Source organism: Piliocolobus tephrosceles, chromosome 3 (assembly GCF_002776525.5).
Source record: "Piliocolobus tephrosceles isolate RC106 chromosome 3, ASM277652v3, whole genome shotgun sequence".
NCBI classification, from domain to species: domain Eukaryota; kingdom Metazoa; phylum Chordata; class Mammalia; order Primates; family Cercopithecidae; genus Piliocolobus; species Piliocolobus tephrosceles.
The window spans coordinates 167,937,432-167,965,192 of record NC_045436.1 but is presented as its reverse complement, the minus strand read 5'-3'; the positions used below and the strand labels follow the sequence as shown (position 1 = coordinate 167,965,192).

The window sequence follows — 27,761 nt, the reverse complement described above, 5'->3', positions numbered from 1 at the left end:
CCTGAAATGCTCAAAGGCTTTTTTTGTTAATAAAGCCAGGTATGCGGTATAAATAATCAAAACTAATGACTAGTGTTAAGTATTCTGAAACAATGTTATAATATCAACTTGATTAAACTCACAAAATTACAAAACCACTTTTTATATTCCTTTTCTGACATTCTAAGCAAAGCTTTTAGAGTTTTCTTATTCAGTTTATTAATAATGGAATTTCAAAAATACTATGGTAGCCAGTAATTCCCATCTAATGCTATAAGAACAGCTTAATAAAGGTATAAATTAGATATTCAGATATTAGATTCTATCTTATGTATCAGATAGCAGAAAACTAACATCTCAAATTATAGAACTTCACAATATGCTTATTTGGCTTCAAACATTTCCCCCCATATTTCTCGCATGTTAGGATCTTAAATAAAAACCTAGTAATGAGTAAATAATAGTTGAACACACATGTAAGTATCCAGTCTAGAATTATTCTCGGGTGATTATATAAGGTTCTAAAATTGTATTTTTTTGGTAGATCCTTTGCTTTTAAAGTTTTCTAATCTTTTCCTGTTTGATTTATAACCAAACATCCTGCCTATTTTTAGTATGTGACTATCCATTTTGCCCATTAGAAAGTTGTTGGAATATTTCTTCAGAAAAAGTAAATTAGAATACTATATTTAATAAAACTGCTTCCTAAAGTAAATCAAAGAAGTCAGTGTAGTCAGTTTTTTCTTTTCTTTTCTTTTTTTCTTTTACTGAATGAGTAAATCAATCACACACCAACAGTGTTGTAAATTTAAGTGCAAAAGCATTGAAGTGCTTTACTACAAATTACAACCTAGAAACACGTTAACTGAACAATTAAAATTCATACAATCAGATTTAGATATATAACAACACAAAGTAGGAACAGAATTACAGTACATTTACAACACAAGACAGATACATGAATTCATTAGAAAATATTGTAATAAATAATTCATGAATTATAGTGCAATTGATTTATGCATAAATATAACTAATTGCCTAACAATCAGTTTATATTAACAAAATCTGTCAAAATCAAGGCAGCCACAGAGTTTTACTAAATTACTGCGACAATGGAAATACTGCAATTAAAAAACAAATACAAGTATTTGTACTGTAAACAACTAAAAAAATCAGTCTCACTAAAGTTAGTATACAATTTAATATAAAATTGTCATTAGCTACCAGAAATGGTTTAAACAACTTTACTGAGCAGTAGTTTTCTAAAAACAGAGGCACTGTTTTTTCTTTTCCTTCTTTTTTTTTTTTAAATATAAAATACTTGAGGAACATTCAAATAAGTAGAAAGCACATAAGGGTTGCTTTCACCTTCATTAAGTCTGCTGAAATGGGATTTTTCAGAAAATTGTCAATTAATAAATAGTAACTGGTAACTAAATTCATAAAGTACTTTGAAAGTTTAACATAAAAGTCATCTTAATAGAACCACTGGGGAGAAGGGGAATTTCCCTGCCTTTCCTAGTTTGTATAATCAAATGTTAACTCAATAATAGAAAGGTTTTGTTTCTTTTAAAAGTTATGGGTTGATTATTACCTATAAACTATCAAAAAATATTTTAATTTACTATTTCTGACCAAAAATAAATAATACAAGTACTAAAAGGCTGCAAATTAACTATAATATTACCTATAAAACTACTGATTACTGTGAAGTCAATAGCAAAATGATCCCTGATTTATGAATCCTGTAAAGTTTTTGGTCAGGTCATCTTTTAAATGATACAAAAGTGTTCTGTAAGTTTCCCTTTACTATAAACTTCTTAATCAATTTATTAATGTAAATATAGTGTGAGGAATAAAAAAGCTCAATACAATATAAATATTATGTAATGCATTCAAAGCCCCCAAAGTTTTCCAAGTAAAATTCTGTATAAAGAGGTCAATAAAATTGTTTTGAAATATGTACTTTACCTTTAACTTTGTTTTTCATTGGGGGAAGGGGGAAATATACTAAATAATCCAAGTTCTGGCCCTCACAAAATATGGCTTAATTCTTTAAAAAGAAAGATGACCCTGACATCTGCTGTTCTGTAATCTATGATGTATATTTTCTTGGGGTGAAAAAAAAAAGAGGATTCATACCCTAGTGTGCAGGTAACATTAATAGCTGAAGAGGGTTCAGTATAGATCTTAGAGACCAAATAACTGCTTGGTTGTGTACTTTCTCACTCTTCAGTTTCTTTAAACATGTAAGCAGTTTTAAAATTTAATAGCTGAAAATCTCTTTAGTATTACACGTATATGTGATTATTAAATACACACAAACACAAGTGTAAAAACACAAGTATTTGACAAGGTGCACTTATTTTTTAAATTCAGCTAAAAGTATTCCTTTTGGACTTAGGAAAACTGGCTTAGAAAAATGATCAGAACCTGAATTTTAACAGAGAAAGGGGGCACTCAGAGAATTTTGAATACATAAAGCAAATCCCTATTCTTTATATGAAGGCATATGCTTTATAACATTTTACCACTACAGTTGCATACTCCATAAATCCAACAAGGATACTTTGACCCATATTTTAAAACTGCTATGTAAAAATGGCCAGTCTCTCTTATGAGTCTAGTAAAAGTTAAAATGCACTGCCCAGCTTCTAACTACCCAATTAGTAGAGTTTACATTACTGAAAGTTCAAAACAGCTTCAGTGTTAAATATTTGTAAATCTATTCAAGACCCTGAACAAACTGCAAATTTGGTTATTAGCAAAATGATAATGTATCGCCCACCAAAATGAAATCTGCAATTCATTTTGATAAACTGAAAATGTTTTGAAATGTCACAGCAGCAAATATATTAAAGTTACACTGAGGTTTTTCAATAGTAGGAGTGTGTCACAATCCTTAAAATTTAAAGTAGTCATAACATCAACTAACCAGCACATTTAAACCAAAATTATCATTCTCAAGCTTTTTCTGTGCACATTATAAACATGCTCTAAGTTGCATTCCAACTTTCTTTTCTAACCTTACACATTAGCTTATTTTTCAAATGAAAAACAAAACTAAATTATTTTAATAATTAAATTTAAATTATTTTTTGTTCTTAGTACTCCATCTTATATTAAAGGGTTCTATAGCTGCTGGGGTTAACTATGTGTCAGTTTTTTTAAGTATATACCTTATAAACCCCAACTTCTTGCTAAATCAACTATTAAATGATAAATATTAAATTTCATTATACATATCCTTTAAGGTTTTCTTTTCTATTCCTGGTGGATGCACTTGAGTGCATTTTGTATTTCATAGAATGCACTGTAGTGTACTAATACTGTATATATTAATTTTTCTTAGTATGGAGATAGCTGTCTATTTAAACTTTGATTGGTTGTTTGACATACATACAACAACTGTTAAGTATGTTGTATAGAATGTTCATAAACTATTAATATCATATTTCCATTATAAGATGGTTCAACTGAATGGCTGGAATGGTCTTTCACCAATAAAAATGTTTCACTTGACAATTACTCGTTTTCCCACAACGCTTTATGCTATTGACTACTAAAGAAAACCTGAATCTTTTTCACCTATTTATACAAGGATTAAATACAAACTATCAGAATTAAGTAAGCAACTATATAATTCTGTCCACAGTGAAAACCCTGAATAAAACTTTTTTTCAAAAGGCATGTAAGTGGTTTTTGAACTGTAAAATTTCATGTCTCCTGTCAGAGTGAGCATTTGTAATTCCCACATGTGTGTATATAGACACACAAATACACACCTGTGCACATACACACACACGCAAACACACACACACACACATTTTCCTAACAAGTAATCTACACAGGCTTGCTGCTGTTTTTGCAGCTGCCAGTCCCTGAATCTGTCATATTATATAACCCAGTGTCTGGTAATCGTAGTTTCTTCTTCGGAGGAGTCTTCAGTGTTCCAGATCTTTCTTTTACCTTGTATTCTAAAGTGCTGTGAGGTACCCCATAAATTCCTTGTGCTTTGGAAACACTCATTTTTCCACTCATTACCATTGCAATAGCTTCTTCCATTATTTCATGATCATATTGCCGATAGCGGCCACGTTTTTTCCTGGGCTGCTTACTGTCTTTTCGATCTAATCCATCTTCAGTATTTTCAGAGGTTCCATCAACTGTTCCATTTTTAGAATTAAGACACAAAGGAGAGAGGTCCCCATGTAGAAAGTAAGAGTCAACACTTGAGTGAGTTACAGGCCCAGAACATTCTATTTTGTTCTGTTTAGGGAGTATATTTTTCAGTTTTTGGAGAGCTGATCCTTCTAGGACTGAAGAGGTTTTGGAAACTTGATACATAACATCCAGCAGACCAGAACCATCAGGTTGTGATTTTGAGACAGAACTTACTCGTAGCTGAGGAATTTTTAACTGTACAGTAGGATGTGAAGTTTCATATTGGAGGCTTTCATTTTTTTCTTTAAACTGAGTGACCATTTTCTGTAGAGTTAGCTGATGGAGGTAAGTGGAAGCTGTTGGGAATTTTAATTCTGAGGTTTCAAGTAGATTGAGTTTACTTTTTTCTGTGCGCTCTGCTTGAGCTCTTGCCCACAAGGCTACTTTTTGCAGCACTGCACAAGTTTCTTTACTGTCCTTATATGAATAACTATCATGGAAATCTCGAGTTTTGTTTTTAAAAGATGCAGGCTTCCCTGCTGGTAAGGCTTCTAAGTGAAGAAGTAAAGTTTTTTGAGGTATGCCATAAAGTATGCCTGCTTTATTTATGTCCAGTGCTCCAGACTGAATGTCTTTCAAAGCTTTTGAGAGCAAACCATCTGCAAACTCAGCACTTCTTTCCACATAGTCCTCTCTGTTTCTGTGTAGTCTCCTGGATGGATGGAATGAAACGATGGTAAACTGATGCATGAGAGACTCTCACACAGCTATGGAAGGGGAGGGTCCACTCCTTTATTATACTCCTTGCTTAGGTAACATCACTGCTTATGACACTTTTAAGTCTGTGAGATGTAGTAGTTACTCCTTATCAAAGCAAACGCTACAGTCCTGGTAGGACAATGTGTCAATGATACGGTGGCCTCAACGGGCAGACCTTCCAAGAACATAAAATCCTAACTCAGTATTTGTAAAAATATTCTCATGATGTTGCTATTCCTCTGACAGATGCTTGCAGAGCAACACTTATAAATTTTATTTGTACAATTAGAGTTCCATTATAAAAAGTACCCAAATCCTAAAGGAGTTTTTGTTAGTACAAACGTGACGTTACCGCTAAACAAGTAATAAAAGAGTCAACCCCTTTAAAGGAAATTTGTAGCAGCAGGAATATTTCCAAACACAAACATCCCATATTTCCACAAGACTAATTTTTCTCTAGACAAGAACTTAAAACTTGAAATAAGTAGATAAGTTATATTTGAATAATTTCATTTTAGATATTATCAATGTCACTTCTATTTCAAATGTATCACTGTAATTTTCAAAGTTTCTCAAACAGAAAGCTTACTATACCTTACGACTCAAATACTACTACAGTCATAGTTGAAACAAATTACAGTCTACCTCTAAGATTTAAATGTGACAAAAAAGCTTCCTGTGCAGTTAATGGGAAGATGCAAAAAAGTTGTAAAAAAAAATCCAAAAATCCAACAGAACAGCATTTCACTACTAATTATTTACTTAATGATTAATGACACTTTTCAAAACATGAAAGGACTTTTTGTGGTGATCGCTAGATATATTTAAGTAGTTTGCCACCACATCTAAAGTGCACTAAGAAAATCTAAACACTATAAACTAGCGTTAACAATTAGTAAGTACAGTGCTTTTAGAATTTGTTCATTGTTTTAAAAAATTAATAAATTACATATTTTCCTTAAAATTGCCCCCTGGGTATTTAATTTAATATTCTCTTACTCGTCCTGCTTCTTAGTTTGTATTCTATGATTAAGTTGGTAGTTCATTTTAGTAACATGAACTAAAGTTTGGTGATTGTTCTGATAACTTTTCTTTAACAGAAAGAATAAAAAAGAAAGAGAAAGGACAAATGAAAGGTATGAGAGAGAGACACTTATGAGTGACAAAAATTCTGGAGGAAAACTATATATGTCAATACTACTCAGAATAGTATTAAGAGTTCTCTGCAGAGATAATTTTATATTAATATTAAATTATATTTCCTAGATATTGCTTACCCAGCCACTGAATTTTCAGAAGAAGGATCACATATGGATGACTCTTCAGATTTTATGCTGGTTTTCTTTGTAGAGAGATCTAACACTCCATCCCCTATAATTTTTGCAAGAGAAAAAACTTTATATTTGCAACAGATAGGCAATCCTTACATTTTAATATTTCATATTTTGTTGATCTACTAATTCATAACACTAGTATTTGATATGTGGCCATTACCTATTCATCTTAAACAGGTTTAGGAACAGGATATGACTGGGAAGGCACTATATAGGAAAAAAGAACAGAGGAGGAGCTGGCATTGCCAGGTGATATGAAGAAACTAACTAAATATATTATATAAAATTTGTCTAAGATAAACTTTTAGTCACCTCTCCACCACTTTGTAGTGAATAGCCATTGATTGCTCATTCATGACTGTTTTTCATTCAAAGCTGCCCAGATAATGCTTTGGGAAGGTGGGAGTGATATAAATTGTACAAAACAGAGAGAACAGAAAATGTGATGATGAGTAAGAGAATTGAATAATTAGCATTTACTAGGACTAGCAAAAGGTAAACTGTGGCTGTATGTATAGGAATATATGAGAACTATATATTTTCTAGAACTCATAGTGTAAAATTTTACTCTTTTAAATTATTGAACTATAAATAGTTAAATCACTGCCTACATAATATACTGTGCTTATGTCTACGACTAAAGACATAACTTACGATAATGCAGCTTTAGAAAAATAATGTTATAAAATAACTGCCTATGGATGTTATTAAAATGCAGTTACTATATAACATTTACATAAATAAAAATTCAATTGTTCAGAATTATTGTTAATCTGGCATGCTTCAGGATCAAAAAGTATAAAAATAAACCATGAATTTAAAACCCAGCAAACAATTCTGTGAATGTTTTTATTGTTAGCTAAAAAACAAAGTTTTAGCTATAAGAAAAATTATTAAAAATACATGGTTAAAGATATATTAGTTCAACTGGGCTTAAAAAATTCAACTGGGTTTTACTGTAACCATAATCAATCCATGAAATATGTATGTTCCTGGGCAGATACAAAGATGAAAAATAAAACAAAATATCCCATCTATAGCCTGCTATATAGACTTTGACAATAATTCACTGAGTGCTCACTATGTGCAAACCACTATTTTAGGCACTAGAAGAGCATCAAAAAAAAAAAAAGTCACACCACGTACCTACTGTCATAGTCACAGTCATTGTCCCAGTGCTTAGGATCTAATGAGATAATTCATACACCCCCACAACCAGCACCACTACCACCAGCAATTATGATAGTGCCACTCTGGAGAATAACACAGAGTAAGCTGATAGAGTAATGAGGGTGGGGCTGAGAGCGCTGCTGTGTTATGCAGTGGTATCAGTGCAGGTTTCTTTGATTTGAACAGGGCCCTGAATAAGGTGAGGGTTACCAACTAAGCAGATACAAGGGAGAACGTTTCTGAAAGAACAGTCTGTATAGAGGCTATGATATGGAACCATGTCTGGAATGTCAGAGGAATAGCAAAGGCCAAGGGTATCTGAAATGAAGTAAACCAGGCCAAGAGTGAGCTGAGATCAGAAATGTTGCAGGAAGAGGTTACACAGTGCCATTGGGCCATGGCAAGAACTTTGCATTTCATTCTGACAGAGACAGGAAGCCACTGGAGAATTCTGGGTGGAAGACCGACAAGATTTCAATTTCGGTTTTTAAAAGATCAATCTGCTATGGGAGAATGGACCGCAAGGAGCTAAAGGTGGAGCAGGCAACCTGCTGGGAAAGTGCTACGCTGTTTCTTGTCTCTGGGCTTTCACACTTGGAGTTGGTTTCCTCTGCCTAGAAGATTCGTACTCCTCTACTCCTGCCCCCTGCCCTCCCACCACGCCAACCCCTCCTAATTCTCACCAAATCTAACTCATCAGCCTCACTCAGGACACAACATAGAGTTGGTTGATCGTCATTATAGGTTACTATACCAGTAACACTTACTTATATTATTTAGCAGGTTGTAATGTAATGCTAGTTGCTCATATACCTACCAGTGCTAGCCACAGACTGTAAGCTATGTGAAGGCACAGACCACGCATATTTTATTTATCAATATATCCCTGCAGCTTACAATAGTGCCTGGCATACAATATGTATTCGATAAATGTTTGCTGAATAGAATTTCAAAGAACTGGAAAAATTCAGTGTGGTCAGAGGTTAGAGCCCATAGATTAGAAGGGTAAAAGAAACAGACTGAAGAAGCAAAGTACCTGGCACAGACTATCTTGAAAAATTATTAAAGACAGTTTCTTGCCCCAGTTTACCCATCCAGCTTAATTTTAAACTTAGTCTCCATTCATCTCAAACCTCACATGGCTCATGTATCTAACTACTTGTATTCCCTCAAATGTGCTATGAAGTGGTATGCCTCTCAAATTGCAGTACACTGTTCCCTCTGCCTATTTGACTTGTCAAACTTCTACTCATCAAACTTCTACTTATCCTTGAAGACCCAGATCCCCCGCCCAGGCAGAAGATGCTTATTTTGTCTTCCTGCATGGACAGCATCCTATAAAACGTATGACACTATCATGTAATTATTGATTTATACATCTTTTTCCCCCATGAGATTGAATTCCTCAAGGTCCAGGATCTTGACTTATTCATTTGTGTTACTAAACATTGGTAGAGTGCTAAAACCTACTAAAAGGAGAAAGAACTGTTTTCTCTGTTCTATCATCTCATTTCTTTTTTGGCAATTAAAATTTTACTACTTTAAGAACTTATAAGGATAACTGCCAAACCCATATTCAAGTTTATAACTTTATTCACAAATTTTGATTTTGCTCATTTTATGTACAGTTTATGGCATATAAAACACACTCCCCTAAGTCTGTTACTCTTAGTCTCAGAATGAAGTAATGAAATTTCCCCGATTCTAAGCTGTTAGACTTGATATGCTCCATTTAAAATTATTCCATAAAATATAAATTATGAAAGGAGGTACAGGAAACCCCTTTCTCTCCTTTACAGATACTATAAAAACTAGGCTGCAGCTCTCTACCTAGGGCAATAAAGGTTTCTTTTCTTTTTTGGACTACTCACACATAAAGTACTAACTATAGCACATTTTAATCTGGATGAGCTACATAGAAGCTCTACTCCATCTTTCAGAAACCTACGCAAATAGGCTTATACTTCTGATTCTTTCTCTTTAGGAAGTCTAAACAATGACCCTATTGACAAATGCTTTTCTCTCTTCTTCATAGCCCTTTCTCCACATCTAGGCTATGTTAAAAGTTTTATTCTAAAAGGATTTGATAAAGAAAGTAATGCATTATACTATCTAGTGAAAATGAAAAATGTACTCCATCATATTTCTGTCACATTGCATTAAAATTCTTTAATCAATTAATGTTTACATAGTAAACACAAAATACATAAATATGTAATAGTTCTAATACCATTAAGAATTTTAGATCAGTTTTAGTTATCTATAGAAAATCTCACTTTTTGTTAGCAGTATTAACCATCTATACTATTTTGCTCATAGCATGATTCCCTTTTCTTCATAAAGCCTGTAGTTCAAGGGCTGGAAAAGTCAAAAGAAGTTACTCCTAGGATTGTCTGAATTAGAAAAACAAAAACAACGAGAGAGACAGCTTGGGAAGGATAGAGAAAGTCCAGGAATGGCGGGGGTGGGGGAAGGATATTTTCTTGCTCCTGATAATTACATCTATCTGAATGGTGATTACATCATTTCTTCACAATGGAGACATAACTAGATTTTGTGTGTACATCATTACAAAGTACTAAAATTAACCCAAAATACATGATAAAAATCCATTTAAAATAAACTCTTGGAATCCTCTCCCACCATTTTGTAGTAAATAATGTAGATAAAACTAAGCACTTAGAATGCTATGACAGGATAATATAAACTAAATAAGTGGGGGGAGGTAATTAATTCAATTTTACTAGTATATTCTCTGCAGTTTATCTTATTACACTGTAATTTATTCCCCATTTATTTACTGTTGGTATTCAGGTTGTTTTAGTTTTTCACTGTTAAAGACAATGCTGAAATGAACATCCTTATAAATTTTTTGTCTTCATGTACAATAATTTCTCTAAGATAAACTCTCAGACGTGCTGAACAACAGATATTACCAAATTTCTGTCCCACATCCTTGATAACACTTAGTATTGCCGGTGATTTTTAATTTTTGGTGAATAAGTAAACTTCAGGATTAAAGTGAACAAGATAGTGTATTTATTAAGCCATTTATGTGAATATTTAAAGCACACAAAACTATTTTGTTTATAGATACATAAATAGGTAGTATCACTGGTTGCTTCCAAGGGTAAACAAAAAGATCTAAAAGGATCTTAACTGTATTTCTAGAAATACTTCAGGTCTTTAAGAGAAGACAAATCAGAGGTAAATATGACCAAATAACACATTTATTAATTCTGGTTAACATGTACATGATTATTACATTGTATTTTTCTGTATATTCAAACTTTTTACTAACATTTAATAATAAATACAAAATTGTTTTAATTTACTGGTTGGAGATGGGGCATTTAACATTATAATTTAGTTATTTCTGATCAAACACTATTGTAAAATGTACAGAATTAAAAGATAAGCCAATCCAATCTTCGAACAAGGTCAGGTAATTGTCTATGTAACACTACCAGAATTAAATTTAAAAATAAACTGACGTTTCAAAAATTGAAGTCATGGCCAAATTGGGCAATTTCTTGAATACTCACTTTATTGGGTTAATTTTTAGTTAAAATTCAGATTTCAATTTTTCATAAATTGTTTTCTTTCCTGTATTGTCATGCAAACTTCTGATAAAGGATCTATTCAGAAGGACAACTGGAACCTTCATAATACAGAACTGTTTCCCACCCCTCCAAGGAAATCATTCTGTTTCATCTCTTACCTGGCCTTTTGCTATTCTCCTCTCTAGGATATTCTTATGGTTTTGTCAATTATATTCAACTGATTGCTAGAAAATATTAGTAACTTACATTAAACCTAATGTGTTTAAAACTGTATTTTTCTATAGTGTACTGAAAGTGTGTGAAGCATTTGCTACAAACATTACATGTCTTAACTCATCCAGTTCTCACAACAACCTGATGGCATAAATAGATTAATTAATGTGCAAGTTTTAATATGATAAAACCGAAAATGAAAGAGAAGTCAACTACTTGAGAGGGTGAGATGGAAGAACTGGGCCCAGAGTTTAAGTCCAGCCTGGGCAACATAAAAAAGACTCCTGTCTCTTAAAAAACACAAAAACAAAACACAATGTAGCCATATGTCATCAAAAATCTTAAAAATGTTTACACTCTTCTAGGTATCTAGCTTAAGAAAATAATATTTAACATAAAAAGGTTTTATATACAAAGATATACCATAGATTGTACAATTTTTAAAAAACCCTAAATATTTAAAAAATGGTTACATAAATTATGGTTCCTTCACTTGCTTGAGAATTAGATTTAACACTGTCATTAAGGCCATTAATAAAGCATGAAAAAACTGCAAATGCTACTGTAACGCTTTTAAAAGGTATGATATAAAAATCTGATATACAGATGATGTAAACATGTAAATGCAAATGCTACTATAACATTTTAAAAAGGTATGATATAAAGTTTGATATACAGATGAGGGAAACATGTTTTGCATGTAAAACAAGAACCCCCAAATCAAATACAATATAGCATAAACTGTGGAAGTAAATATACAAAAATGGGAACAATGGTGATCTTTGGTTGATAAAGCGTTGAGCAGTTAAAATATGTGATTGTGTGCATGCACATGCCTAGGTATGTATGCGCCTACATACATACATTCATACTTTTCTGCCTTTCCCAAGTTTCCATAATAAAAAAAAATCCATAAACTTAATTAGCAAAAAATCAACAAAGTATAAAAGCATTCCCTGGGTTTATCCAAATTTCAATTTTAAAAATTTGAAGTCTTACGTTCACTGCAAATAAAATTGTTTTGATTGTTACTCCTTAACTATGGGGTTTCAGTCACGGGAGAAATAACACAAGAGTAGCACATTATTCCAGCCTTAGGATTGGTTTTTCCTTCATTTGCCTACCTCTGCAAGTCAAATAGTAATTTTTTTTTTTTTTTTTTTGTAGACGGAATCTCACTTGGTTGCCCAGGCTGGAGTGCAGTGGCACAATCTTGGCTCACTGCAACCTCCACCTTCCAGGTTCAAGTGATTCTCCTACCTCAGTCTCCCAAGTAGCTGGGATTACAGGAGCCCGCCACCACACCTAGCTAATTTTTGCATTTTTAGTAGAGATGGGGTTTCACCATGTTGGCCAGGCTGGTCTCGAACTCCTGAGTGCCAACTGATCTGCCCGCCTTGGCGTCGCAAATTCCTAGAAGTGAAATTGCTGGATCTGAAATAATGCACAATGCTGTTGAAAGTCTGGGATTACAGGCATGAACCATCATGCCTGAGCTCAAATAGTTTTTTTAACTGGAAGGTTATCTTCTTCCCGTTGTGTTTTATTTTGTACATATATTGCTGAAATACTACAGAATTCATTAATCTATTTATTCATTATAAGAGATGATATAAATCAGAGTAAAGTGCTTATAGTGAATTTAAGATGTAAACATTTATAATAGCAAATTTAGGAAAATACTACAGGTGAAATTAAAATAAGGCTTCAACATTTCCACCAAATGCCATTTTAGACTTTTATTGTAATTCCTTTTTCTTTCTTCAGTTATTCCTGCAAGTACTGAATTAAATCATGGCTTCAAAAGGCTTCAAGTCACTACCTATGAAAAACATTTTAAAGAACATGTCCTCTTTTACTCCCTATATTACATTACCTTACTCTGTAAAAAGTTTAAGCCGAATATATTATTTAAAACATGGTTTGCATACTTATTGCAACAATGTCATAGTGGAAGACTTGATTTTTTTAAACCATACATTTGAGACTCCTTGTCATGCTCCTCCAAAAATGATTACTTTTAAAAAACCTTTTATAAATGTTTTACATAAAAGTACAATCTAACTATACAGTTTAATGAATTTTCATGAACTCAACCTTCCCATATAAAAACTACACCTACTTAGCAGTGTCAACCCTGACGCCCCCCCACCTCAGTATCTTCTTCTGGTCACTACCTCGCCCTTACCCCTACTATCTTGACTTTCAACAGCATTGTGCAATATTTCAGATCCAGCAATTTCACTTCTAAGAATTTGTTCTGAAGTAAAAATTAAGATTGAGATTGAGTTTAAAACCTTAGCTCAAGAATATTTGTTTATATATAAGACACACAATTAATATGTGATCTTTCCATACTACTGAACTAAGTAAATCAATTTAAGTATTAAAATGATTCTGCAGAAAAATACTTAGCAACATAAGGATGTCAAAAGTGTAAATTATGCAGTTTACAGAGGATCTATATCTCATGTAGTAGGTCAGTGGGGCTGAGCACTGCGAGTGTGTTCTGTGCACACGTAGATATTCTTCAGAAAATGGTTTGGAAGGACTGAACACAGGAGAACCTACAGATAGCTCTGGGTGGAAGAATACAGGATAACTTTTATTTTCTTCATTTTCTTATTTGTTTTCTAGTTTTTCTACAATAGTTAAAAGTTATCCTCTAATGCCTAATTTGTACTGAAATTTCTTGAGTCCAAAATGTGTTTTTACAGTTGGTATGTTCAATTAGAATCAAATAATGTGTCTGTGTTACATTTGCTTCTTAGTGTGATACATTTGATTCTTAGGTTATTTATTTATTTTTAAGATGGAGTCTTGCTTTGCTGCCCAGGCTGGAGTGCAGTGACATGATCTTGGCTCACTGCAACCTCTGCCTCCTGGGTTCAAGTGATTCTTCAGCCTTGGCCTCCCGAGTAGCTGGGATCACAGGCATGCACCACCATGCCTGGCTAATTTTTGTATTTTTAGTAGAGATGTGGTTTCACCATTTTGGCTAGGCTGGTCTTGAATGCCTGACCTCAAGTGATCTACCTGCCTCAGCATCCCAAAGTGCTGGGATTACAGGCGTGCACCACCATGCCTGGCCATGGTCTCCAATTTAGGGCAGCACTTTCCCCAATTTACGATGGGGCTATGTCTTGATAAACCCACTGTAAATAAAAAAATACAATAAGTCAAAAATGCATGTATATCCCAATAAACCCATTATAAAGTTGAAAAACTGTAAGTTGAACCATCTTAAGTTGATGACCATCTGCACTGTTTTCCTGTGGTATCATTTACTTTGCTTTTAAAAATTTCCTTGTATAATTCTGATAAACTTGGAATTGGCAATAAAGCAAGTAACTCTCAAACTTTTGGATTTCATAATTCCTTTTTACTCTTAAAAATTATTGCAGACCTTAGAGACCTTTTGTTTATGTGGGCTATATCTACTGATTTACCATAACAGAAATTAAATAAAAAGATTTTAAAAGTATTTATAATTGATAACAACACTAAAAATGTTAACATTCATAAAAACATTTATGAAAAACGTCTTCAAAATGAGTAAAAAGAATTATATTTTAAAAAGTTTTGTAGGTCTCTTTAATGTCCAGCTTAATAGAAAACAGCTGAATTCTCACATCTGCTTCTGCATGGATTGTGGTGAGATATCACACATCATGTAGCTTCTGGGCGACTTTACTATACACACTTGTGAGAAAATGAGAGTAAAAAGAACAGACAACATCTTATCAATTTTAACCTGGTATATCTCCTGAAAGGGTTTCAGGGATTCTTAGGCCTTCCTGACTATGTTTAAGAACCAGCGGTCTCAGCATTGTTTAGACCCATGTTCAACATTTTTGGTAAGAATACTTCACAGGTCAAGTGACATATCAAGAGGTACATAAAGTCTATTTTCAATGATGCTCAAGTGATCAGTGTGTTCTGATGGTGACAGTCTGACCCCTTTGTTGTAAAGTTCTCAAAATGATCTTTCCTCTATACTTTTTATCTTCATATATATATATATATATATATATATATATATATATATATATGTTTTATTGGTTTGAATTGACACGTAATTGTACCTATTTATGGGGTCCAATGTGATGTTTCCATACATGTATACATGTACACATTGTAATCAGTGTAATTAGTATATTCACTTCAAACACTTGTTTTTGTGGTGACAACATTCAAAATAGTCTTTTAGCTGTTTTGAAATATGTTATCATTAACTATAGTCACCCAATTCTACAATAGAACACAAGAAGTATTCCTCCTACCTACCTTTGTATCTGTTGATCAACCTCTCTCCATCCCCTTCCCCATAGCCCTTTCCAGCCTCCTAGGAGTCCAACTGTTGGGTTATGTAACTGGATGCGCAACCTTCTGAGGAACTTCAGACTGTTTCCAAAGGGGTTGCATCATTTTATATTCTCACCGGCAATGTATCAAGGGTCCAAATCTCTGCCTCTTTGCCAACACTTATCACATCTTTTAGATTCTAGCCATCCCTAGTGGATGTGAAACAATGTATCATTGTGTTTTTCTTTTTTTTTTTTTTTTTTGAGACGGAGTCTTGCTCTGCCACCCAGGCTGGAGTGCAGTGGCCAGATCTCAGCTCACTGCAAGCTCTGCCTCCCAGGTTTTTATGCCATTCTCCTGCCTCAGCCTCCGGAGTAGCTGGGACTACAGGCGCCCGCCACCTCGCCTGGCTAGTTTTTTGTATTTTTTTAGTAGAGACGGGGTTTCACCGTCTTAGCCAGGATGGTCTCCATCTCCTGACCTCGTGATCCGCCCGCCTCGGCCTCCCAAAGTGCTGGGATTACAGGCTTGAGCCACCGCGCCCGGCCTCTTTCTTTTTTTTTGAGATGGAGTTTCACTCTTGTTGCCCAGGTTGGAGTGCAATGGCGTGATCTCGGCTCACTGCAACCTCCGCCTCCCAGGTTCAAGCGATTCTCCTGTCTCAGCCTCCCAAGTAGCTTGGATTACAGGCACGCGCCACCATGCCCAGCTAATTTTTTGGTATTTAGTAGAGGCAGGGTTTCACCATGTTAGCCAGGCTGGTCTCGAACTCCTGACCTCAGGTGATCCACCGCCTTAGCCTTCCAAAGTTATGGGATTACAGGTATGAGCCACCATGCCTGGCCTGTTTCTTTTGTAAATTTTAATTCTTGTGGTTACTTACTGAGTATGGGGTACATGAGACATTCTGACACAGGCATATAATTGTATAACGATCACATCAGGGTAGATGGGGCATCCATCACTTCAAGCATTTATCCTTTGTGTTGCAAACAATATAATTATACTCAGCTATTTTAAAATGTACAATTAAACTGTTATTGACTACAACAGTCATATCCTGTTGTGCTATCAAATACTAGATCTTATTAATTCTATTTTGTTGTACCCATTAACTATCCCCACTTCCTCCTTACCCCACCCCACCACTATCCTTCTCAGCCTCTGGTAACCATCTTTCTACTATCTCCATGAGTTCAATTGCTTTAATTTTTAGCTTCCACAAGTAGGTAAGAACATGAAAAGTTTGTCCTTCTGTGCCTGATTTATTTTGCTTAACATAATGACCTCTAGTTCCATCCACCTTGTTGCAAACGAAAGCATCTCATTCTTTTTCATGGCTGAATAGCACTCCATTGTGTTTATGTACCACATTTTCTTTATCCATTTGTCTGTTGATGGAGACTTATTTTTTTCTAAATCTCGGCTACTGTGAATAATACTGCAATAAACAGGGGAGTTCAGATATCTCTTTGATATACTGATTTCCTTTTCCTTAAGGGTATATACCTAGCAATGGGATTGCTGGATCATATGGTGGCCCTATTTGTGTTTGTTTGAGTAACCTCTAAACTGTTCTCAATAGTGGCTGTATTAATTTACATTAGCCTTTATCTTCTGATGCTGTTGTTTGATTCAATTATCTTATTGGGTTGGAAAAATAGTAATATTTTAAGTCTATTATGCCTTCCATATTTATTAGCCAACATTCTTCAAGAGTTTTCTTTAAATGATTTGGTTGTCCTGAAACACAATTTGTATAGAAAAAGTAAGATAAATGCTTAACACTTTCCTTTAATTGCTAATTTTCACAGTAAAGAATTGGTGTGGTGTGTACCTCCAATAGAGACTACTAACTCTGGGGGACACTTTCAGTTTCTGGTTCTCTTAAATGAGTACATTTTAAAACATTCAATATTTTTCATTCCACTGAAATTGTTCTTCTACTGATGATCAAATATTTTCATGTTTGACCACCTGGGAACCTTTAACATTGACTCCTGTACTCTTTTAACAAATTCATCTTTGGGCTTCCTTGCCTGCTGGCACAAGATGTTCCAGGCTCATCTTGTACTTTTCCTAGTCCAAACCCGAAGTCCAAAGAGGTCTTCTTCTGTTAAAGAGAAATAATGCTTAGAGACCACACTCCAGGTTTGGGTTCAATGCCACTGAGTTTTCATTGCTTTTAGGTTATTTCAGTGGTCAGATGAGGAAATGTATATTTTTGGAAATAATTCATGGTCTGCACTGCGTTTCCAATCCACATGCAATATAAGGTTTTTTACTTCATGTTGCTTGTTTTTTATCTTACACTGAAAATATTGGCTTCCTAATGATGTTAACATGATTACATATTTGATTTGTTCTACCGACTCAAAAAGTAATGACAATATTATTACTAGTATTACTAAAAAAAGGTTTAAGCATACTTTAAAGTATTTTTTTGCCCTTAGAATATATTCTATTGCCCTTGGAATGGATTTCACTAAGAATGTATAGTCAAAATGCTGGGTAAAATCACTTGATATAATTCTTTTCTCAATGTTATGTTACTAACAAACATTATGTTACTAATTTGACCCAGCCAGGTTTATCTGTTACATTCCACTTCAAGTTTTTGGGATTGCTTTACTTTAAAAAATTTTTTATCCTTTGGAATATACAGAATATTTACATAAAACTAAATAACAAGGTCTGTTGAGAGCACTTCCATTCCCGTCTCATCTGCCTCATTTACTTCATCCTCTTCTTGGTAACCATGTTCATTGTCATTAGTTTTTGGCCTATCTTCCCTGCTTTTCTATACAAAAGAGAGCATGTAATATATGTATTTCTGCATGTTGCTTTTTATTACCTAACAAGAAAACCTGGAAATTCACTATCAAGAGATCATTCTGGTTTTTTTTTTTTTTTTTTGATGTTTGCCTTCCATTGTGTGGATATAAATAATTTAACTGACCAAGATACTACTGATGGATATTTGGATTATTTCCAATGTCCTGCTATTAAAAATAATGTCCCAGTGAATCACCTTGAATGCATATCATTCCATATTTGTGCAGGTGTAATTAAAGGCTTGATTTCCTGAAATGGGATTGCTAGGTCAGAGGACAAACACTTATAAAATATAACAGATACTGTCAATTCCTCCATAAGGACTGTACCAGCTTGTATTTCCACAGTAACGCATGAAAATGTCTGTTGCTTAACAGCTTTGACAAACAGGGTATATAGTTAAACTTGAATTCTTATCAGTGTGACAGTTGTGAATCACATTGAGTATGGTTGAGAGTATTTTCCTATGTTTAAGGGCTTTTAAAATTTCTTCTATGAACTGACAGTACAATTATGCTCATTTTTCTATCAGGTTGTTGATATTTTACATTTCAATTTTTTGAAACTCTTAATAGATTAGAATCATTCGTTTTTTATTTTATAAGGTGCAAATATTTTTTCACAGACTGCCACTGTCTTTTGATTTTTCTAATAGTGATTTCTTCTGTGTCATGCAAAAGTTTCTTTTGTTTACATTTTGGAATTTGGAATTTATCATTTTCTTATTGTTAAGGTGATGCTCTAGCTAAGACAGAAATGATGAACAGGGGGAAAGTCACAAAAACAAGAATATCTGAAGGCAGAGCAACCCAGGCAAAAGGATCAGCAATGTTGAAGGAAAAACTCTGAAGCAGAGTGGGCTTGGCAAGTGTCAGACGTAGACAGTGTGACTTGCACCTAGGCCAAGAAGAGAAGGAAACGGAACAAGTCCGGAGAGGTAGGCAGGAACAAAATCTTGGCAGAACCTAGTAAGTCATTAAAAGAAATGTAAATTTTGTCCTTAATGTAACAGAAAACCAAGAGGAAGATTAAATACAAAATATCATCTTTATTACAAGTGGACATAAGTTGGCATATTGATAACTTCAAGGTTATTGAATTTTGGCATACTGATAACTTCAAGGTTATAAAGTAGGTAGGAAAGTTATCTCTTTGGGGAGAGAATACTTGGAGAAATTACAAGGGAAAAGAAAAAAACCGAGAATTGACACTTGGAAACTCATGGGGTTGGTGATCAACTTTATATCATGCGAGTACTTAACACAAACTGTTTCATGCACAAAATTATTTAAAATATTATATAAAATTACTTTCAGACTGTTTGTATAAGGTGTATATGAAACAAATGAATTTTCTGTTTAGACTTGGGCCCCATCCACAAGATATCTTATTATGTATATGCAAATATTCCAAAATAAGATAAAAATCCAAAATCTGAAACACTTCTGGTCCCAAGCATTTCAGATAAGGAATACTTAACCCATATAACAAATTTTTGTAAACAATTGAATGGCAACAGAGGACATTAATTTCTTTTTTCTTTTTCTTTTTGCTTTATATACCTAATTAAGTTAGTCAACTGACATTTTAGATAGTAGCATTTATGGAACTCCTGAATTTAAAAAGTGTACTTTTTAAAAAATGACATTCTTTACAAAACAGAAAAAAGAAAAATTCAGCTTATATACACCGTAACAATTTTATGTCTTGACATTCTATAATCTCACCTTATTAAAAAAGCTTTGAACAATCTCTTGGTTTTCACTGACTGAGACAATCTTCTTACAGTTCCTCAAACATATCTGATACATTCCCGCCCTGAGTTTTGGTATTTTGTATTTATATTTGATATTTCTTCTGACTTAAATGCCCAGACCTTAGATCTTCATATGGAGGACTTCCTCTCATTATTCAAGTCTCAGCTCAAACTCAATTCTTCATGGAGGTCTTCCTGAACCATCTTGTCTAAAATAACCCTCCCAGTCACTTTTGATATCTTGTTTAGTGATTCTTTTGTAAAATTATGGGCATGCTGACAGGCACATTTGGAAAAAGTAACAATTAACTTCTGGAAATGAAAAGTATAATGACAAATTAGAAACTCAAGACATAGGTTAAATCATGATTAAAACAGCTTGAAAGAGAATTAGTAACTTGGGAAATATTTCTGAATAAACTAATCATTATATTACACAGAAACAAAGAGATGGGAAATATGAAAAGGAAGAGATAGGGAGGGAGGATAAAATAAGAAGATCCAAAATATGTCTCAATGGATTTTGACAGGAAATAAAAGTGAGAGTAAAAATATATTTAAACAGATAATGGCTGAAAAATGTCCACAACTGATGAGAGATTTCTCCTTAGTTTTAGGAAACATAACCCTAAGTAGAATAAAGAAAAGAAATCTGCTTCCCCTGTCACCTCATCAAACTGCATGTGACCTATGCTGCCTTGTTGGACTGCTGGAATGTAGACAGAAATGTACTGTTCTTTTTTTTTAAAAAAAAAATGTAATTTAATTGCTACTTGATAAGGACAGAACATTATTCTAGTTTCATGTTTAATCTGAATTAAATATATTCTGTGGCTTATATAAAGAAAAAAAAAAAAAAGAAATCCACTTCCAAACATATCCAAGACAACCTGCACAATACCATAAACAAAACAGGGAGAGAAAGAGCGAAAGACAGCCCAAAAGTAGAGTGTGTAAAGTTACCTATAAGGAAAAGACTATTAGTTGGCAGCCACAACAATCGTAGCAAATGATAATTATGTACCTAGAGAAAACATCTTTTAAGAACAAAAGTGAAAAAGAAAATGAAATAAAAACACAAAAAACCCTGAGAGTTTACTACCAATAAGCCCTTATTTAAGGAATGTCTGATCCCAGAAGAACATGTGAAATGTAAGAAGAAATGAAAAGCAAAAGAGATTAAAACTATATATGTAATTCTCAACAAAAATTGATGCTATAAAACAAATGGTTGTGTTTAAGTTGTGATGTCACAAGAAGGGAAACACACCACTGAAGATAGCTGTTAAGTGTCAGGGCAGGTGACTCTAAATTTCTTATATTAAGTATACCTTTAAAACCTTCTAAGGTAATTACAAACAGAATAGCAGTAGAGTATATAACTTCAAAATAAGCAAAGAAAAATGAGGAAACCCAATCCAAAAGAAAATAAGGAGGAAAAAAAAGCATAACAAGACAAATAGACAGCAGATAAGATGGTTGAAACAATAATTACAAGGGTAACAAATGCTACAAAACAATATAGGATATTATATAAAAATACAGTAAGAACCCCAAACTAAATGCGAGTAAGAATAAAAATATCAATGTGTGTGTCTGTGTACATCCAATATGGGAGGTGTGGAGGAGGTTTTCCTACGAAAGTAATGTTTAAAAGGAGACCTGGAAAAAAATAAGTAATATGTATTTATAAAAACAATTGGTTGGGGTAGAAGGTAGCTTTTCTGTCAGTGTTCTGAAGTTCTGAGAGTGTATGACATATTTAAGAAAATGAGAAGTCAATATAAAGACTAAAGAAAGAGACATAAGATGTGGTTGGATAGGTGGGCAGGGGCTGATTCCTGGAGTTTAGGATCTTAAACCTTATCTAAAGGGCAATATGAAGCCATTAAAGTGTTTTCAGCAGGAGAGCGTAGGCCTAGATCTGGAATTTTAAAATATCACCTGTTTCTTCTATCCCTGCAGTCAGAGAAGGTTAGATTAGAAGGGACACAGGACCATCTAGACATATGTTTTATTTTTCAGGTAGACTAAAACATGGCATCTTCCCAAGCATGGAATATAACATTTTCTTCCACATGTTTTTAGCCACAGAAAACAAAAGCTCGGCATAGAAAAAGATAGACAATTTCATTAGTGGACATAGAAATTTTTTTGAACTGAACTTTAAAAACTGTTTAGTGATTTCCAAACAGAATTACAAAACTTAATTTATAAACCACATAATTAAGCATACATAACATCATAAAACTATACGTGGCTCTCTTACACATAGTAACACCTACCTTAATCACAGCCAAGAAAGCAGAACAGTGGTGGTGGCAGCAGCAACAAAGGATACTTAACGACAGCTAAATATGCGGCTGAAATTCATATATTTTATTCAATATAGTCTCTCAAATAATCACTTGAAGCCTACTTAGTACTAGTCCTATACATAATTCGTTGAAAGGAAATTTAAACTAGAAGTTGTGGATTCCAAAGTTTACCCTACTGATAACATTTTGAAGTAATTTAAAAAAACTTATCTTTGCTAATTAAGAGACGTTGTTGTGCACATGTATCCTAGAACTTAAAGTATAATAATAATAATAATAATAATAAAGAAAATAATCCTAAAAATTTCAAATCATTACATGGTAGTGCAATAGTTTATGTCCATTATGACACAATGTTCCACACGGCATTTTAAAAAGTATTAAAATGTATATTTCAGAATATTTTCTAACTAAAATGTTTAAAATAGAAAATTTCACTGCAGAAACATCCTAAATGCAATAGTCAAGTCTCAATTCTCATTTTAGTTATCAGTGGCATTTGAGGACGGTGAAGATTTTTAATTTAATAAATAAATCCAATATACTGCGTATCATACCAGTGGAGACATAAAAGTGAAAAAAGACAAGTTTCCTGCTCCCAAAGGCAGATAAACATGCAAACAATTACAATGCGTTGAGAGGTTTACTATGATGAAAGTTCTACCAGAATACTCATTGGATCTCTTATGGTGGAAAACTGCATTAACAAAGTTAATGAAGTATTGCTGTTCCATCTCTGCCAAATCTGATCTTGTTCTGTATAGGACTGCCTATGCTTCATAGTTGTAACAGTAATGATAAAGGTCTCTAAGTTGCAATTTTCTTCTTGTACATTGGAATTTACGAGTTTTTACTCTGGCCCCAGATTAAAACTGATATTTTAAAAATACATACTTGACACACTAAGGTTATTTATACCTGTTTCTTAATGTACTAGGACGAAAAAGAATCCTGGGTATGGGCAATGCATGCCTTACTTTTCTACCAGTTTTTGAGGCTCAGAGTATTTATACAAATCTAAATAATTTAAAATGCACAAAGAAATATCCTCAAATATTTGAAATGCCTGGATAGAAAGTACAATGGAGAGGAAAATAGGCATGTTTTCTTGAGGGTAACCATATTTTAAGTGAGTGTAGAGTTTGTGAAAGAGAAGGCAATGACAATGAGGAAGATGGAAACTGACTTATGAAGTACAATTAAGGAAGCTGAAAAGATTTGTATAGTAAACAGACATTTGAAGAAACATAACAGTTTCAACAAACATTTACAGCACTACTATGTCAAAGGACTAGAGTTTCTCATATTGTTGCAGAAAGAAAAACAAAACAAAATGGAAGAAAACCCTAAAGGTTATCATGAAAAAGAGAAGTCTTGGAGATGTAATAATTTTTACAAGTATTTACAGTAAAGTAAAATGCTATTGCAGATGAAAAAATATAAAACAGTGAGTACATTCTTCATAGATATGAGCTTAAATATTAGAGCTGTCAAAGATTTTTGGTAAATACTTATTCACTCAGAGGCTGAATTACCATCTCTTATAATACAGAATAAAAGAATCCTATATAGGGAAGGAGGCTAGGCAAGATATTCTTGTAAGTATCTTTTTCTTTGTTTATTTGCCTATTCCAATATCTTCTTCTGAGACTTGTCTTTGTCTATTTTTCTCATCAGTTGTCTGTCTAACTGGTTGTAGTTCTGTTAGCTGAATGCTTGCTAGATACATCAGTTACAGATGAGGCTTGACATTTCACTTTCTTCAGTGACTTTATACTTAAGTTTTAGATTTGAATATAGTCAAATATACAAAATTGTTGTACGGATTGTGATTCTTGCATTTTAAGAACTTTTTCCTTATTTTGAATTAAGATATTATCCTATAATTTCCTTTTAGTTCTGCTTTTGACATTTAGCCTTTAAACCCAACTAGAACTATTTTTATGAGTGGTGTAAGGTAGGGATCCGCCCCTTATCCTCCTTTTGGGTAATCAATTGCCCTGAAACTATTTATGAATACGGTATCCTTCCCAGTGATTTATAATGACATTTCTGTCTTGTACTAAGATTCCACTAATGTTTGGGAGCTAATGTTTGGACTGATCTGTCCTACTTATTTTTATCCTGGCCAATAGCACCCTGTTTTAATTACTGCACTTAATAAGTGCTGCTACATTTAGCCAGACTTTATTTACCACCTTGACTTGGTTATTCTTGGCTCTTTAAGTCTTGCTTGTAAATTTTAGGATCAGCAAGCCACATTTAACAATAAATCCTGTCAGAATTCTGCCCTGAATGACACTGAATCTGTAAGCATCAGTTCTCACATTCATTTAAGGAATCATTCATTTTGCTGGTCGTCGTCTTCTTCCTTCAATATATTTTTATAATATTCTCCATAAGACCTGATACAGTTTATCTGTTTCATTCTTAGACATTTCACTGTTTTTCCTGTTGTTGCAGCTATTGCAAATGTAATTTCTTTAAAACTAGATTTTCTAATAGAGTAGTTAAGACCTCTCATCAAATGTTTAAATCAAATGTTTAAAATTGATGATAGTGTGCATTTTTTGTGTTATCTTTTATTTTAAATCTTTAGGTTATAATGTTTTTGGTAGTGGAAGTGCCCATGATTATCCTTTGTTTGATAAGTGCTTTTTATCATAAATATGTCAGCTTTTATAGAATAAATTTTTTTCATGTCCATTATGATATAATTTTTAATTTAGAAAATTAAGAAAATTTTTCAAATGCTTAATCATCCATGCCTCCTTAGTCATTATTATGTCCTTATAACTCACTTTACTCAATTTGCTGATATTTATTAAGGATTTCTGCACCTAGGTTTGCAGGTTGCAGTATTTCTTTCTTTTGCTATCTTTGTCTAGTTTTGGTATCAAGATTATATCAACATTTCTTTTTTTTTTCTACTCTTTGAAACAGAGTAGAAAAAAAGGAAAGCACAAATAGGAATTATCTGTTGCTTTAAGAGTATACAAAGTTACCTATAAAACTATTTGGCATGGAGAATTTCATAAACTTATGGTTTATACTATCCATAAACTATCCATAAATGTACCTACATCATTTATGGATAGATTATCTATTGTCATCTAATTTAAATAAAGTAACTCACCAAATAAATAACTGGCTTAAATAAGTATTGTTAAAAACTTAGAGTGAGAATAATATGAAAAATGTAAGCACTAGCAAATAGCAACATTAAAAAAAAGGCATAACTGACACTGCTATCACTAGTATGAGCTCTTTATTGACTATACTATGAGGTAAAAACAGTGAAATCAGGTCAAAAAAAGGTTAAATTCTTAAGGAAGCTATGTGAAATATGGGTTTATACTTTCTATCACTGCTAATGAAACTCTTCTAAAGTATTATTATCATTCAATAAGATACTGGCAGTGAAGTCATCGTGATTAGCAAGACATTTAAAAATTGTTTATAACATCTTTATTTAAATCCTAAAATATTTCTAGAAAGATTAGTACACATACTGTGTTAGTGGGTACATACACACACACCCATACGTACACACAAATGCATCAAAGGGCATGTGCTTCATTTTTCCTTGTTTGGTGTGCATGCAGACAAATTTTAAGAAACTACCAATCCATACCATGGCAGAATGGTTTCATAAAAAATCTGATTTTGTTACTCTCAGTCTGGTAGCTTTTTATGACCCCAAGAAAAGTCAAAATTTGGTCCCTACCTACTTCTTGAGCTTCATCTATCATCATTCTTCCCTGTGCCCTCTATACGTCAAACCACATTAAACTAAATAATTTCTATCCTCAAGTAAGAAGACTAGAATCACATATGACAAGAAGTCATCCAAAAACTTAAAATTATCAAGAAGACTAGTTATGGATTTATATCCACTATCACTCCTCTTTCCAACCTCAGGATTTTCACATATTTTTGCACTTTGTTTAGACTATTACAATAATTTAATTAATTACATGACTTGTGTTGTACATATACATGGATCTGTCTTGCCACTTAACTTCACAGAATCAAAGATCTAAGGACTGGAAATTTACTTTTAAAATGCCATCTATTCTTTTTTTTTTTTTTTTGGACGGAATCTTGCTGTCACCAAGCTGGCGTGGAGTGGCGCAATCTCGGCTCACTGCCACCTCCACCTCCTGGGTTCAAGCGATTCTCCTGCCTCAGCCTCCCAAGTAGCTGGGACTACAGGTGTGCGCCACCACACCCAGCTAATTTTTGTATTTTTAGTAGGGACGGGGTTTCACCATGTTGGCCAGAATGTAGATGTCTTGAACTCGTGATCCACCCACCTCGGCCACCCAAAGTGCTGGAATTACAGGTGGGAGCCACCATGCCGAGCCAAATGCCATCTATTCTAACCACTCATCTGATGCTTTTCAATACCTTCAATGATGAGACAATCAGAGAAACAGTCCTCTTTCCTTAGCAATTTCCTTAGAAATATTCTTTCTTATCTAGACCTGAAATCTGTTTCCCTCTAGCTAGTGATCCTAACTCAACTCATTGGACCATTCACAGAAAACTCAGTCCTACGTTAGTGTAACAGTCATACAAGTATTTATAGATAATTATCACGTGACTTCTAAGGCTTCTTCTATGGTGACAAGGAAAGGGAGGTAGAGAGTACGGTGAGACTAGTATTTGAGTATCTTTCATGAGTTTGTTACTACATATTTAATTCTCACAGTGCTCCAATGGGTCCATTATTATTATGGCCAAATTACAATTGAAGAAATTAAAGGTCTGACAGGTAACGTTACTTGTTCAAGTAACTTAAGTAAGTAGCAGAGCTGGGATTTCAACCACAAGTCTGTCACATACCAAAGTCTATGTTCTAGTCTCTTCAGAAATCCCCAAAAGGAGAGGAGATATAAGGGAATGTAAGGCATGGAAAGGCAAATAAAAACAATTCTAAAAATCCTCTATTTACCAAGTTCTAAAATTCTATGTACTGATACTTTTTCCTTAAGCCTTCACAGGTATTCAACCCTTTGCGAGGATTTTTTTACTTATCTGTGGTGGCAGATATCATAAAAATAACACAGGGAACCCCCCCTACTGGCTTTTTAAAGCTCATCAGCTATGGTTAGTGTATTTTATGTGTGACCCAACACAATTCTTCTTCTTACAATGTAACCCAGGGAAGCCAAAAGGTTGGACATCCATGTGGTATCATAGTTATCTTTGACATTTCTTTCTCTGTCTTATAATCTATTATCTTAAAATTTGTCAGATATTGTCACATAAATACTTGCAACCTAGTGCTAGGGAACTAAAAAGGAAAAATTATTCCCATATTCTAGCCCCTCTAAATTTTAATCTGATTTACACACTGAAA

General features: G+C 33.6%; 1 protein-coding gene across 12 annotated transcripts in view; it reads right to left on the bottom strand.

The window, feature by feature from the left end:
* Positions 1–27,761, bottom strand: part of LCORL (ligand dependent nuclear receptor corepressor like) — a 177,706-nt gene that overhangs the window by 35,265 nt on the left and 114,680 nt on the right. For 2 of the 12 annotated variants that reach the window (XM_031935362.1, XM_023206985.2), the window contains 2 exons: positions 6,180–6,273; positions 520–4,855 (listed from right to left, as the gene is read on the bottom strand). The exons of 1 other annotated variant lie outside the window; for it this stretch is intronic. In XM_031935362.1, coding sequence (XP_031791222.1) covers positions 3,823–4,855; positions 6,180–6,273 — 1,127 coding nt within the window. In that variant the 3' untranslated portion in view covers positions 520–3,822. Of the gene's footprint in view, positions 1–519; positions 4,856–6,179; positions 6,274–12,505; positions 13,762–14,163; positions 14,338–16,973; positions 20,391–22,077; positions 22,442–27,761 lie in introns of those variants that run through there. 9 more of the 12 variants (XM_023206986.2, XM_023206984.3, XR_004228891.1 and 6 more) reach the window with 8 other exon arrangements.